At 41.6% G+C, this 14,935-nt stretch overlaps 1 protein-coding gene across 2 annotated transcripts in view; it reads right to left on the bottom strand.

Annotated features, from left to right (window-relative positions):
- Nucleotides 1-1,349: 1,349 nt before the first annotated feature.
- The window catches only part of FBXO16 (F-box protein 16), a 167,728-nt gene continuing 154,142 nt past the window's right edge, over nucleotides 1,350-14,935 (bottom strand). For both annotated transcript variants that reach the window (XM_064272639.1, XM_023550972.2), the window contains one exon: nucleotides 1,350-1,661. In XM_064272639.1, coding sequence (XP_064128709.1) covers nucleotides 1,587-1,661 — 75 coding nt within the window. In that variant the 3' untranslated portion in view covers nucleotides 1,350-1,586. The remainder of the gene's footprint in view (nucleotides 1,662-14,935) is intronic.

Raw genomic sequence — 14,935 nt, 5'->3', positions numbered from 1 at the left:
ACTGGATGAGGCCTTTTTCTCTTAATATCCTTGCCACAGAAGATTCTCGTTTATTCCATGAAAGAAAACCAGAAGGAGTTGGGAGCATACTGTAATTTGGCCCATTCAAACATCTGTTCACAATGTGACTGGCTCCTGACATAATCAGTGGGGTGCACTGGGACAAATGGGGCAGAAACCTGGCACTATAGACCAACCCAGCTTACACAGCTGCCCCTCGCTCCTGAGGGCAGACCACGACAGCTCAGGCTCCAGGAAGAAGAAATTCTTCCAGACAGTTGCCTGCTCTGCCCATGGAAAGAATACAAGGTCTCATTCCAGGTGTATTTTCTTTTTTTCTGCCTCAGAGCCACTTGTTAGCTTTACCTTGGGTGGTGCAAACTGATAAATTGTAAACCAGTCATGTTTTGCCCCATGGATCATTTGGGCATTCAGACTACTGTGTCCTGGACTGTCCTTCCAAGCTACCATTTTAAGCCATTAATATATATATTACATAATATAGCATAAGAACATAAACATTCAAACTTACATGACTAACACACGTATTTGTTTTTCCATAATCCCACCTTACCCAGGCAAATAAGTATCCTAGAATGGTAAATGGTGGCTTAGTTTAGAATGTATAACTAATATTTTTGTAGCACAGTTATAGTTTCTGTTTCCAATAACTTTTTAAAGCCCATTTACATCGCTTGAACATCAATCATAACTTCTCCCCTCATTGTGCTACTTATTCTCCTTGTCCCATTTATATCCTACCCCCCCCACCCCACCCCGATCCACTGGCCACACTCCTCAGCTCTGCTCTATGCCTTGGGAGGCTGACATCTAAGAGCTACACCCCCCAGGCTTCTTTGCTCTGTGACTTCCAGTTGGGTTTGACAAAAGCACTGTTGGGATATTGAAGGGTAGGTAGAGAGACAGGCTGGGGGTATTCTCCCTCATTTCTCCCTCCTAGGCCTTGGTTTTGACACTGGCCTCATTCCTCTATGATATGACATATATTCTGTTGGGTGGACTCTCTCCTGAGGCTACAGCTCTCATTGGGTTCCAGAGACACTGATCTTGCCCCTTTCCTCTTCAGGCCAAGGAGTTATAAAGGCATCCCACTCTTCCAGGTCCTGGTTGCTTCACCATCCCTTCTTTAACCCTACCCATACTGTGGTTAAACAGCCCTTCATGAAACTGTTCAAGTAGCCTTGGGAATGTGCTCTTTTGGGACCCTAATATACCCAATAATAGCAATGGTGCCATCATACGTCTCTTCATCAACCCCATGTAATGTACCATCTCATTTCTCCTTAAATTTGTACATGTATTAACATTTACCCTGTGAATACCTTTTACTGAAATACAGCAGAACTCACTTTCACAACAAGGTACTTAAACTGTAAGAGCTTCTAATAAAGGAGCCAAGTCACATTCAACTCTCAAACATGTACATTTTGTTATTTCTTTAAAAGTCCTTCCACATTTTTAAATCAGCTTCAGTTCTGGAGCCTGGAAGGGTAAAGAGTGAAGCTCAGAGTGTCCCTGAATATGCTGGATGAGAACTTTAGTTGCTGCCTTGGCAGCTGAGAATCCTACTGACTGATGAGAAGCCCAGGCGAGATGTGCTGGAACTTCTGCAGGGGACTGAGTTCTGCATTTAGGGATACCTAGGGAGGAAAAAGGTGTGGTTAGAGTGTGAGTTATTACAATATCAAAGGAAACTATAGCACTAAACTTATTTTAATGACATAAAACAATTCTACAAAAACCATAGGGCTGAATGAGATTTACTGAGATTTCCTAATTTCACCTCTCGCCACCCCCATGCAAATCCTCATCTTGAGCTACTAATAATAAGTTCTTTAGTTTTTGCGTACTTTCACAAACATTATTTCATTTGAATCTCAAGATAGTTCTTTAAGGGAGATAGGGAAGTATTAACACCTACATTTTATAAATAAATGAAACTGAGGAACAAGCAGGTTAAGTGAAGGTCCAAGTTTACACAGCTAAAAAGTACCCAAGCTGGGTCCGGACACTTGATCTGACTCTCAGACCAGGTGAATACTGGTATAGTTCCCATATTTCATCATCTCTATTAATCTGTGCATGCACACTCATTCTCTCTAAAAAGTCACAGGTTGACATTCCAACCAAAACTCACAGTGAGAAAGGATTTCTCCTTGACATCTGGCCACGAGCAGGAAAAGGAAGAAGAAAGAATGGAGAGAGGGAGAGAAAGAAATAATACAATCTGAGCGTGCAGTGATATACAGTGATGTACTCTTTCAATTTCACCGTTGGCTCCTACTATGTGACGTGAGAGATAGGAAATTTTGGCATAACACAGATGCTGTAGCTTCGCCTTGAACACAAACCCTTTCCTATTACTTCATACCTGGTGGGCAAATGGCAGGAGTTAGGTCAGATCATTTGTTACCATCTCTCTAATACTCTAATTGGTATGTTTGTAGTATACAGAGTTTCTATTAATCTGGGGGAAATCCTATTTTAGACATTCATTGAATCAGAAATTTCTTTAATCAATGACTGCTGTCTCCAATCCTCAGCTCCAGCTAACCTGGTTGTTAATTATCCTACAAGAATGCCACCCACACACTGGTCTTGCCTCACCCACTATACCTGCCTGAAGTGCTCTCATCAGCCTTCCTCTAAATATAACCTGTCCTGCAAGGCCACCTTCTCCAAGAAGCTGAGTGTCTAGTGAGCGTCTAGACCCTCAGTGATTCTCTGTCATCTGGATTCCTGAAGTCATTATTATTGAGACCATTTTCAATGAGACTGTAAGCTTCATTGAGTCTATAGGTAAACTCATTGAGCCTATAGTAAAACCAGTTACTCTTGAGTCAATTTGGACTCACAGTGACCTCATGTGCATCAGAGTCGCACTGTGCTCTGTAGGACTTTCAATGGTTGATTTTTGGAAGTAGATTGCCAGGCCTTTCTTCTGAGGCACCTGTGAGTGGACTTGAACCTCCAACCTTTTGGTTAGTAGTCATGTGCATTAACTGTTTGCACTACCTATATACAGTAGGTGGTCTATATATGTATATCATTGATTTTTCTGAGAAAAAGTAGGCAAAACTGCAGTTAAAAGTAGTAAGTTGTTAGAATCAAAGAGAAAGGGGGGGGGAAGGAGGGAGAAATGGGAGTACATAATCTTCCCTCATTTCAAGTTTTCTGTGTTGTTTTAAGGTCAGCATAAGGTAAAAGGACAAATGGGAGTGTTCCTTTGTGCTCTTGATCCTATCTGGAAAAAAAATTTTTTCTTCTCTTTTAGTAACAATGAAGATAAAATAGTATCTATTGAATAAAGGAAAAGCCTAGCTCTGTGTGTTACAAACATGGGCTAGTCACTACCTCACCTGTAACAGCTTCAAATGTAACTCTATCACTGTGCAAAGTATATAACCCTATCACTGTGCAAAGTGTATAACCCTGTTAATCTGTTGCCATTGAGTCATTCCCACCATAGTGACCCCATAGGACAGAGCAGAACTGCCCCACAGGGTTTCCAAGGAGTGGCTGGTGGATTCGAACTGGCGACCTTTTGGTTAGCAGCCATAGCACTTAACCACTATGCCACCAGGGTTTTCTGCATAACCCTGTCACTGTGCAAAGTGTATAATCCTATCACTGTGCAAAGCGTATAATCCTATCACTCTGCAGAGTGTGTCTAGCACTGCATTCAAGTAGCCCCTTTCTCCTAAGCTGCTGGGGGCTGTTCACAGGCCTAGCCAGGCTCTTCTCTGCTTCTTTTCTTCTGGTGGCAGGTCCCAGGGACTCCGCTTGCTCTCCTCTCCTCTAGGTTGTTGTCACTGCCTGTCCTGACTGTTGGGTTTCTCATCGCACCAAGATGGCTCTGGGGAGATGGTCTCCTTATGCTCATTCTTCCTTGCTGTCTCTGAATAAAAGCTCACAGACTCTCTTCATTTGAAGACTTCAGTGCCCACTATTACAAGAGAAAAGACAAGATCTATGAGGAAAACACAGGGAGTTATATAAAAGAGTAAAAAGCTTATAGTGCTAGAGCACAGTCTATAGCATCTGACTACCTGGTCGAAATGATAACTGGAAATTTCTTTTATATCAATGCTGGAGTTCACCAAACTTTTTCATTCCTGCTTTCACCTTGCTGTGAACCCTCCCCTTCCTTCCTCCAGAAAGGCTTGCCTTCTTAGCACATAGACTTCGCAATAGGGATAATCTTAGTAGGGTGTTTGAACCCTTATTTCAAGTAGTTATTTTAATTTCTGAGTACTTCCAGACTGGGCAAAGCATGTTTTACTAAATCTCTATCCTACATGCAATTCTTTCCTCAAAAGCATTTTCCTACATCTCCTTGGTGATTTTCTTCTTCTTTTCTCTCTTAAAAAAATAAGTTTATTTTTTAATAGGTTACTTTTCTACAGGATTCAATATTTAAAAGGTACAAAAGGGTACAGTGAAAAATCTCCCACCACCTCATCCCACAGCCCTCTAGTTCCATTCCTCTAGGGCAACCAAGGTTACCAGGTGTGTGTGCCTCCTTCCAGAAATGTTTTATACATACACAAGCAAAAATACACATAATATGCAAATATATGCTCCCTCTCTCCTTTTTTACACAATTGGTAGCATACTAAAAACATCATTGCTTTGTTTACTTATATATGTGAAGAAGGAGCCCTAGTGGCACAGTGGTTAAGCGCTCAGCTGTTAACTGAGAGGTGGGTAGTTTGAACCCATCAGCCATGCTGCACGAGAAAATGTGGCAGTCTGCTTCTGTAAAGATTACAGCCTTGGAAGCCCTACGGGGAAGTCCTACCCTGCCCTATATGGTTGCTATGAGTTGGAATCAACTTGACAGCAATGGGTTTGTTTTTTTGGTGTATATGTCAAAGTATATGTGTGTATGTTTAATAGTTGTATAATAGACTACAGATGAACCATACAGATACATGCTTACGCTGTTTTCAATCTTTTGTTCTTACAAACGATGCTGATATAAATGACCTTTCACATATGTGTGAGTCTATCTGCTGTAGCCCATTTGTTTTCTGATTGCCAACTGCCATGCAATCTACCAGTATTTCTAGTACTGGAGCATTATCTGAAAGAGTTCCTCAACCTGTTTCTATGAAAAAGGATGATATTAAGTAATTTAAATAGATTTTTCTCATCAGTCGAACTTACTATTCTTTTTCTAAAGATATTTGCCTAATAATACCTGTACAGTCTGTTGTTTTAGTGTCTTTAAATCAGAGGAAATAGGAAATTAAAAATATAAGGCTATGGTTTACAGTTTGGAAATCTCAAGGGTTATCTTCTTGGCTCACTTCCTGGGCAATCAGTGCCTGGATCTTCAATCACTGAATCTGTATCTCTTGCCCCACTCTCCCTCCTGAGCTCCTGGCTCATATATTCAACTCTTCTGAATATTTATTCTTGGGAGTCCCACAGGCACCTCAAACAACTCCTCCCTGCTGAGTTTCCAGTCTCATTAGTGCGAAACGAACATTGATGAAATCACCCGGCCCAGATACCTAGCAGTTTTTCTTTACTTGACTAGAACCTTTCCCCCTCTAGTCTGTAAGCTACTCGAGGGCAGGGTCTGTGTCTTGTTATGGTGTATCCCTAGGGCCTAGTCCAGTGCCTGTAAACATTTGTTGAATAAATGAATAAATACACAAATGATTTCTCCTCTTTCGTTTTAGGACAATGCCTGAAACAACCTTGTAGGTGGACTTTGAAGTAGGGATAGAAAATTCCTGTCTGCAGGCTGATGTCATTTTATTGGGCACAGAGAAGTGAGTGAGAATGCAGACAGGTCACTGAGGCTCATTGCCCCAAGAGTAGGGCCTGGAGGAGAGGCTAAGGTATAAGAAAAGATTTTAGAAAAGAACAACTTGGAATATAAGTTGTATCACACACACACACACACATACATAATACATACGGCTGTGTTTCTTTACTCCCCAGTTGAATTTTTTGGGTTCTCCATTCATGATGGAAACCCTGGTGACGTAATGGTTAAGAGCTACAGCTGCTAACCAAATCTACCAGGCACTCCTTGGAAACAGTATGGGGCGGTTCTACTCTGTCCTATGGGGTTGCTATGAGTTGGAATTGACCCCACAGCAGTGGGTTTGGTTTGGTTTTTATTCACGATACTTCCAGAAAATTTGTACATTATCACTGAGATGAGCAACACCATTGGATAAACCCATGGATCAGTTAAGGGAGTAGACTGGGTAAAGCAGTATGTAGATATGGAAAATAGATAAATATAGTAGTAGCGATGACAGTGCCTTCAGTATGTCAATCACTCTTCTAGGAACAATGGTGATAACAACAATAGCAATAATAGTTGCTTATATCTGACTGCTGGGCATTGTGCTAACAGTCATACATCTAATAGATTGTTTAATCCTCTCAACGGGCCTGTGGTATGATAAAGAAGTGGTAAAGAAGGTGACAATTCTCATTGTAGGAGGCCCCATCTACCTGTCCCCCCCCCCTTTTTTTTCATCTAACATCAACACTTGGTCATGACCTCCAGTTCAGAGGTGATGTGGTAGTACTATATTATTGTTTGTAAATAATAACATGAATTTTTTTGTTTGTCTGTTTTAGTGATATAAACACAACTTAAACTCACTCCTGTAAATTGCCTAAGCATAAGTTGGGGGCACAGCAATAAGTAAGAGCCATCTGTGGAGAAGAAGGCTTGGAGTACAGACAAAATGGCTGGGAGAGTCCCACCTACAGAGACTTCCTCCCAGGAGGAGGGTCTAAGAGGGGTGTCACCTTGCTTCATCCCACTGAGTGGTAGTCCTGGCTTTACCCAGTTGAGTGGCTCCTCAGTCTCCAGGACGGAGCTGCTTCATGCTCTTTTCCATCTGGGGAGTCTGTGAGGAGGACCCTTGCTGTCCTCTTCTCTGTCTAGAAGCTCAGAAAGCTGCTCAGATTTGTCTGTTCACCCCTGGTCAACAGCTAAGGGGAGGGTGTTCCCTTTTCCTCCTAGCTGGAAATACCCATCTTTGTTGTTGTTCAAGATTCTGCTAGATATAGAGGTAAGATATTGGGAGAAATAACCACAGTTTAAAATAAGCCAGAGGCCTGCCTTTGTTCTTGGTTTGTCTTTTAAGTAATTGTCATGGATTGAATTCTGTCCCCCCAAAATATCTGTCAACTTAGCTGAGCCATAACTCCCAGTATTGTGTGATTATCCACCATTTTAGGTGATTTCCCTATGTGTTGTAAATCCTATCACTATAATGAAATGAGATGGATTACTGGCAGTTACATTGATGAGATACATAAGATTAGATAGTGTATTAAGCCAATCTCTTTAAGATATAAAAGAGAGAAGCAAGCAGAGAGACGGAGGACCTCATGCCACCAAGAAAGCAGTGCTGGGAACACAGCGTGTTCTTTGGACGTGAGGTTCCTGTGCTGAGATGCTCCCAAGAGAAAGATACAGAAAACTGGGGGAAAGCAAAAGAGAAGATGGTCTTCCACCAGTTAAATCCTCCTGTCAACGCCTCCTGGCTGCTGGACTGGTCCCTCATCTGTTTCTGAGCAGCTGCTCACCATCAGTGCTCTTCCACTTTCCTTGTAGTTTCAGGCTGTGATTTAGTATGATTTTTACTGCTGCTACTACTACTTGCTATTATTTATATGGCACCTTGGTGGTACGGCAGTTAAGTACTTGGGTGCTAACTGAAAGGTTGGCAGTCTGAACCCACCCAGCAGCTTCTTGGAAAAAAGACCTGACGATCTGCTCCCATAAAGATTACAGCCTAGAAAACCCTATGGGGCAGTTTTAGTCTGTCACATGGGGTCACTAGGAGTTGAAATTGACTAGACGGCACCCAACAACAACAGCTACTGTTTACTGAGCTAGACCCTGTGCTAAGTGCTTTATGTACTCCTCCCAACCCTGTGAGATTAGCATTACTACTAACTCCTTTATTTACAGGTGAGGGAATAGAGCCTTAGAGAGATCGAGTAACTGGGCCAAAATCATCAGGCTAGTACAATAGTAGTACTGTGCATTGAACCTGGGCTGTTTCAGTCTCAAACCTGTGCTTTTGGTCAGAAAGTAAAAAATAAGATGGTATTTAATGAAGGAGAACACAAATGTTTATTAGGAACTTAATATATACCTGGGATTTAGTCCCTGACAGCAATCCTGCAAGGCAGGTATCATTATTTCCATTTTACAGAAAAATTGAGGCTCAGAGAAGTTAGTAATTCATCCAAAGTTGCACAATTTCATTCAAGAATCCAGGTGCACAACAGATATATGCACACCCATGTTCACTGTTTACAATAGCAAAAAGAAGAAACCAACCAAGGTGCCCATCAACAGATGAATGGATAAATAAATTATGGTATATTCACACAATGGAATAGTACGCATCGATAAAGAACAGTGATGAATCCGTGAAACATTTCATAACATGGAGGAATCTGGAAGGCATTATGCTGAGTGAAATTAGTCAGTTGCAAAAGGACAAATATTGTATGAGACCACTATTATAATAACTTGAGAAATAGTTTCAACAGAGAAGAAAATATTCTTCGATGGTTATGAGGGTGGGTAGAGAGGGAGAGGGGTATTCACTAATTAGATAGTAGACAAGAGCTATTTTAAACCAAAAAAACAAAACAAACCTGTTACCCAATCAAAAAATGGGCAAAAGATATGAATAGATACTTCACTAAAGAAGACATTGAGGTAGCTAACAGATATATGAGGAAATGTTCACGATCATTAGCCATTAGAGAAATGCAAATCAAAACTACAATGAGATTTCATCTCACTCCAACAAGGCTGGCATTAATCCAAAAAACACAAAATAATAAATCTTGGAGAGGCTGTGGAGAGACTGGAACACTTCTACACTGCTGGTGGGAATGTCAAATGCTACAACCACTTTGGAAATCAATTTGGCGCTTCCTTAAAAAGCTAGAAATAGAACTACCATACGATCCAGCAATCCCACTCCTTGGAATATATCCTAGAGAAATAAGAGCCTTTACATGAACAGTTACATGCACACCCATATTTATTGCAGCACTGTTTACAATAGCAAAAAGATGGAAGCAACCAAGGTGCCCGTCAGCAGATGAATGGATAAATAAATTATGGTATATTCACACAATGGAACACTACACATCGGTAAAGAACAGTGAGGAATCCGTGAAACATTTCATAACATGGAGGAACCTGGAAGGCATTATGCTGAGTGAAATTAGTCAGTTGCAAAAAGGACAAATATTGTATAAGACCACTATTATAAGCACTTGAGAAATAGTTTAAACTGAGAAGAAAACATTCTTTTGTGGTTATGAGAGGGGGAGGGAGGGAGGGTGGGAGAGGGACATTCACTAATTAGATAGTAGATAAGAACTACTTTAGGTGAAGGGAAAGACAGCACCCAGTACAGGGGAGGTCAGCACAATTGGACTAAACCAAAAGCAAAGAAGTTTCCTGAATAAACTGAATGATTTGAAGGCCCGCGTAGCAGGGGCAGGGGTCTGGGACCATGGTTTCAGGGGACATCTAAGTCAATCAGCATAATAAAACCTATTAACAAAACATTCTGCATCCCACTTTGAAGAGTGGTGTCTGGGATCTTAAACGCTAGCAAGCAGCCATCTAAGATGCATCAATTGGTCTCAACCCACCTGTATCAAAGGAGAATGAAGAACACCAAGGACACAAGGTGATTACGAGCCCAAGAGACAGAAAGGGCCACATGAATAAGCGACTACATCATTCTGAGACCAGAAGAACTAGATGGTGCGTGGCTACAACCGATGACTGCCCTGACAGGGAACACAACAGAGAATCCCAGAGGGAGCAGGAGAGCAGTGGGATGAAGACCCCAAATTCTCATAAGACCAGACTTAATGGTCTGACTGAGACTAGAAGGACCCCAGTGGTCATGGCCCCCAGACCTTCTGTTGGGCCAGGACAGGAACCATTCCCAAAGCCAACTCTTCAGACATGGATTGGACTGGACAATGGGTTGGAGAGGGATGCTGGTGAGGAGTGAGCTTCTTGGATCGGGTGGACACTTGAGACTATGCTGGCACCTCCTGCCTGGAGGGGAGATGAGAGGGTAGAGGGGGTTAGAAGCTGACGAAAAGCACACGAAAAGAGAGGGTGGAGGGAGAGAGCAGGCTGTCTCATTAGGGGGAGAGTAATTGGGAGTGCGTAGCAAGGTGTATATGGGTTTTTGTGTGAGAGACTGACTTGATTTGTAAACTTTCACTTAAAGCACAATAAAAATTATTAAAAAAAAAAAAAACCTGTTGTCATCGAGTCGATGCCAGCTCATAGTGACCCTAGAGGACAGAGAAGAACTGCCCCATAGAGCTTCCACGGAGCGCCTGGTGGATTTGAACTGCTGACCTTTTGGTTAGCAACTGTGGCACTTAACCACTACGCCATCAGGGTTTCCAAGAACTATTTTAGGTGAAGGGAAAGACAACACACAATACAGGAAAGGTCAGCATGACTGGACTAAACCAAAAGCAAAGAAGTTTCCTGAATAAACCCAAAGCTTCAAAGTCCAGAGTATGAGGTATGGGGGTCTGGGGACCATGGTTTCAGGGGACATCTAGGTCAACTGGCATAATAAACTCTATTAAGAAACATTCTGCATCCCACTTTGGTGAGTGGCATCTGGGGTCTTAAACGCTTGCAAGTGGCCATCTAAGATGCATCAACTGGTCTCAACCCACCTGGAGCAAAGGAGAATGAAGAACACCAAATATACAAGGGCATTATGAGCCCAAGAGACAAAAAAAAAAAGGGCCACATAAATCAGAGACTACATCAGCCCGAGACCAGAAGAACTAGATGGTGCCCAGCTATAACCGATGACTGCCCTGACAGGCAACACAAAAGAGAATCCCTGATGGAGCAGGAGAGCAGTGGGATGCAGACCTCAAATTCTCATAAAAAGACCAGACTTAATGGTCTAGCTGAGACTAGAAGGACTCTGGAGGTCATGGTCCCCAGACCTTCTGTTAGCCTGAGACTGGAACCATTCCCAAAGCCAACTTTTCAGACAGGGATTGGACTGGACTACAAGATAGAAAATGATACTGGTGAGGAGTGGGCTTCTTGGCTCAGGCAGACACATGAGACCATGTGGGCAGCTCCTGTCTGGAGGGGAGATGAGAAGGCAGAGAGGGACAGAAGGCGGCTGAATGGACATAGGAAATACAGGGTGGAGAAAAGGAGTGTGCTATCTCATTAGGGCAAGAGCAACTGGGAGTACATAACAAGGTGTATATAAATTTTTGTATGAGAGACTGACTTGATTTGTAAACTTTCACTTAAAGCACACACACACACACAAAAGAATCCAGGTACATCTGACTGCAAAGCAAATATTCTTATTTTAAAGATTTTCTGCAAGGAAACTACTGAGTAAGAATTTTGGAAATTCTTCCATTTTAGGGGTTTTTTTTTTTTTTTAAAGTTCAGAGAAAAAGATGGGAGACAGGAACCAGTTTTCAATAGTTTAAAATTAAGATTTACTCATGTAATGGTATTCTATGCAAAGTCATTTGAATCCAAGCTCTGTCCTTCAGGGATCAGGGAAGAGGGGAGAGTGAATACAGTAGAAACCTATGGACCCCACAGGTTCAGACTTCAGCTTGGAATGGAGTTTAAAAATCTTGTAATTCGAATTCTCATTTCATAAATGGGAAAACTAAAACTCAAATCAGGTAAGTGACAGCTAGAGTTGAGACTGGAACCTGGGTTTCGTGATTCTTAAACCTTGCACTTTCCATGACATGATATGGGACTTACTTTACAGTCTATTTCTTTTTTTCCCTCCTCTTTTGACCCAGAGAAGGAAAAAAAAATGAGAAAGTTTGAAGAAACATTTACAAAATCAGGACACTAAAAGTCAAGTTATCCTGGAAAGAGATGAAGGTAACTTCAGAGGCTACAATTAGCAGAGCACAGGAAAAGATAAGGCCTTATTCTAAAGCAATTAGAGTAAGCAGACAATTAAAAGTTTTGGTTCTTCATATTTAGGGGAATACACTGAAACAGCAAGCTTTTTGAAATTCATGGCCAAATCAGAACCTAGAAAGCAAGGACTTCTAACATCCAAGTAAAAGTTCAGTGTGAGAAAAAGGTATTTGCTTTATTTGGTAGGAAAAAAAAAAAAAAAGTGAAAAAAAATGTCAGCTGGATGTCCTCTCAGTTCATTTCCAGGGCCTATGAAATCCAAAGCCCAATCCCTGCTTTTTGTAAGTTGTTCCAAGGGGCTTTTGTTTACTTTGCCTTCTAGACCTCTGAGATCTTGCTTCCATATGTAAAATGAGTAGAATTTACCATAGAGATGGAAGGGAGTGTATACATCACAGCAACAGCAATTGGAATGGTGGCATTACTATCTAACAGCATCCTGGCCCACCGGAAAGTTTTGCTGGCCCCTCTCCTCTGCCTAGGAGCCTGAGTAGTACCAATGGTTAATGTGCCAGGCTGCTATCAAAAAGGCTGGCAGTTTAAGTCTACCCAGAGGCACCTTGGAAGAAAGGCCTGGTAATCTACTTCTGAAAAATCAGTTACTGAAAACCCTATGGAGCACAGTTCTACTCTGACACACATGGGATCACCATGAGTCAGAATCGACTCCAAGGCTACTGGTTCTCCCCTACCTAATCTTAGCTTCTCTCCATCCTGCTGGATTCTCTCTCCTCCTCATCTCTTTCCTCCCTTTTTCCTCTCCTTCCCCTCCCCCCCCTTACCTTTCTGGAGCAGAAACAACAACTCTTCCTCTAATCTCAAGCAGAGCAGGTTTTCGCCTTCTCTGAAGTTGTGATGCCTGCTAACATCCATGCCCTCAAGGTTTTATTCCTCCTGGGCAAGCTTATCAAAGTCTTCCCCAAGGAGACAGCTCCCACCTCCCCTAAGAGGAATTGTAGGGCTAATTGTGAGGAATTAAAAAAACAAAAACCCGTATTTTTCACGTCTTTTCACAATATTGAAAATCTTTGCAGTTTAATCAAGATGGTACCCACTGTCCTGTGTTTGTTATTTTTAAATTGCTTTTTTTCTGTATGGAATTTTATTATAACAAACAGTAAAAGGATTTCTATATATTTACATAATTTTAATAAACAGTGATCAAAATTAAAAAGCATTAATGATGAGATCTAGGCTTTACTCCCATCTTCTATCAATTATTCACACCAAAAAGTCTGGTTAAATTAAGCAGCTGCAACGAGGCAGCTCTGGTGGTTGCCTCTAGAATTAAAAGCATAAGAGGAAACCAGGTACATTTTTAGGGGCTGACTTTGAAAACACGAACCTATTAAACTGCAGAAAACATCACAAGTTCACAGGAATATGTATAGATTTGAAACTGTTATCTGAGAGCGCTTCCCTTCTTAGAGAGAACTCTCATATTTAAAGGCTCTCAGTAATGACAGACAAAAAGCAAAGGTGGTTTCAGTAGCCTGATAGTCACAGCGCTGGAGAGATGGCTTAAGAAAGATTCTTCGTGCCTCTTCTGCATCTTTGTGCTTTTATCTCTTCCAACCCTTTCTGTTTAATAAAGCTGTAACTTCTCCAAGTTATCACAGGTCCCCTTTTCCTATTACAGGAGAAGGAATGTTAGGTCTCAGGCACCTTCTAGTCAGGGTTCTGGGGATATGTCACTTTCATCCTTGCCTTTATAATGTGCTCTGCTAAGTTTCACCTGCTCTCCTGTTTCTCTCAATCCCCCTGAAAACTTCCTAGATGTTGTAGTTGTCAGTTGCTGTCAAGTCGGTTCTGACTCACTGTGACTTTCTATGTTACGGAGTAGAACTGCTCTGTGGGGTATTCTTGGCTGTAATCTTAATGGAAGTAGGTTCCCAGGCCTTTTTCCCACAGAGCCACTGGGTGTGTTTGAACCACCAATGTTTAGGTTAGCAGTAAAGTACAAACCATTTGTGCCACCTAGGGACCTTTAAACACCAAAAACCTTGCCATCAAATTGATTCTGACTCATAAGGACCCTATAGGAAAGAGTAGAACTGCTCCACAGAGTTTCCAAGGAGTGGCTGGTGGATTCAAACTGCCAGTCTTTTGGTTAGCAGCCATCGCTTCTCATAGCTCTTAACTACTGTGCCACCAGGGCTCCAGGGACCTTTACCCAAAAACCAAACCCATTGCTGTCAAGTCAGTTCTGACTCATAATGACCCTGTAGGACAGAGCAGAACTGCCCCATAGGGTTTCTAAGGAGCACCTGGTGGATTCAAACTGCTGACCTTTTGGTTAGCAGCCTTAATGCTTAGGCCCCCTAATTAAATTCCCTCAATATCCATTTCTTCTCTCAGGTTCCACATTCAAGCATTTCTTAATTTTCATAACCTTCTTGTATCACTCAGGAGGTTGCTTTTTTCCTCTGAGGTATGTGGCCCACAGTGAGGGTGAACTACCGCCATATGAATGGGGGCCTTCACCACACGCAGCCTTATGGCTCAAACAGCCAGGCTTATCTTAGGCACTATTACTCGGTCAAAGACCATAGCGTGCTTTGGGGGGATTTAAATATGCCTTATGCTGTTTATCAAAACTACTAAACATAAATAGTGATTACAATTAGTATATTTACAAAAACAATACAAGCAGATACAATCAGGTACTTCATTAATTAATAGTTAATTATTCTTTATCATTGCTTAATTTACCCTGGTTTCTGTTTAAGCCTTAATTGGCACAACTTTTTAATTTGTAATGAATATTTCAACTTAAGCCCTCCTAGTGTTTGACAGATGGTTAATGTCAAAGCCCACAGGGATGGTCCTGTTTAGCCTTTGATTTTTTTTTTTTTAAAGCAGGAGAAATTTTTGACTATGCTGGTAATTTGTAAGCATACATCATTATGAAGTTTCACTGTACTTCAAATT

Source organism: Loxodonta africana, chromosome 19 (assembly GCF_030014295.1).
Source record: "Loxodonta africana isolate mLoxAfr1 chromosome 19, mLoxAfr1.hap2, whole genome shotgun sequence".
Lineage (NCBI taxonomy): Eukaryota > Metazoa > Chordata > Mammalia > Proboscidea > Elephantidae > Loxodonta > Loxodonta africana.
Note: the sequence above shows the minus strand (reverse complement) of the source record. Positions and strands in the feature narration are given on the sequence as shown.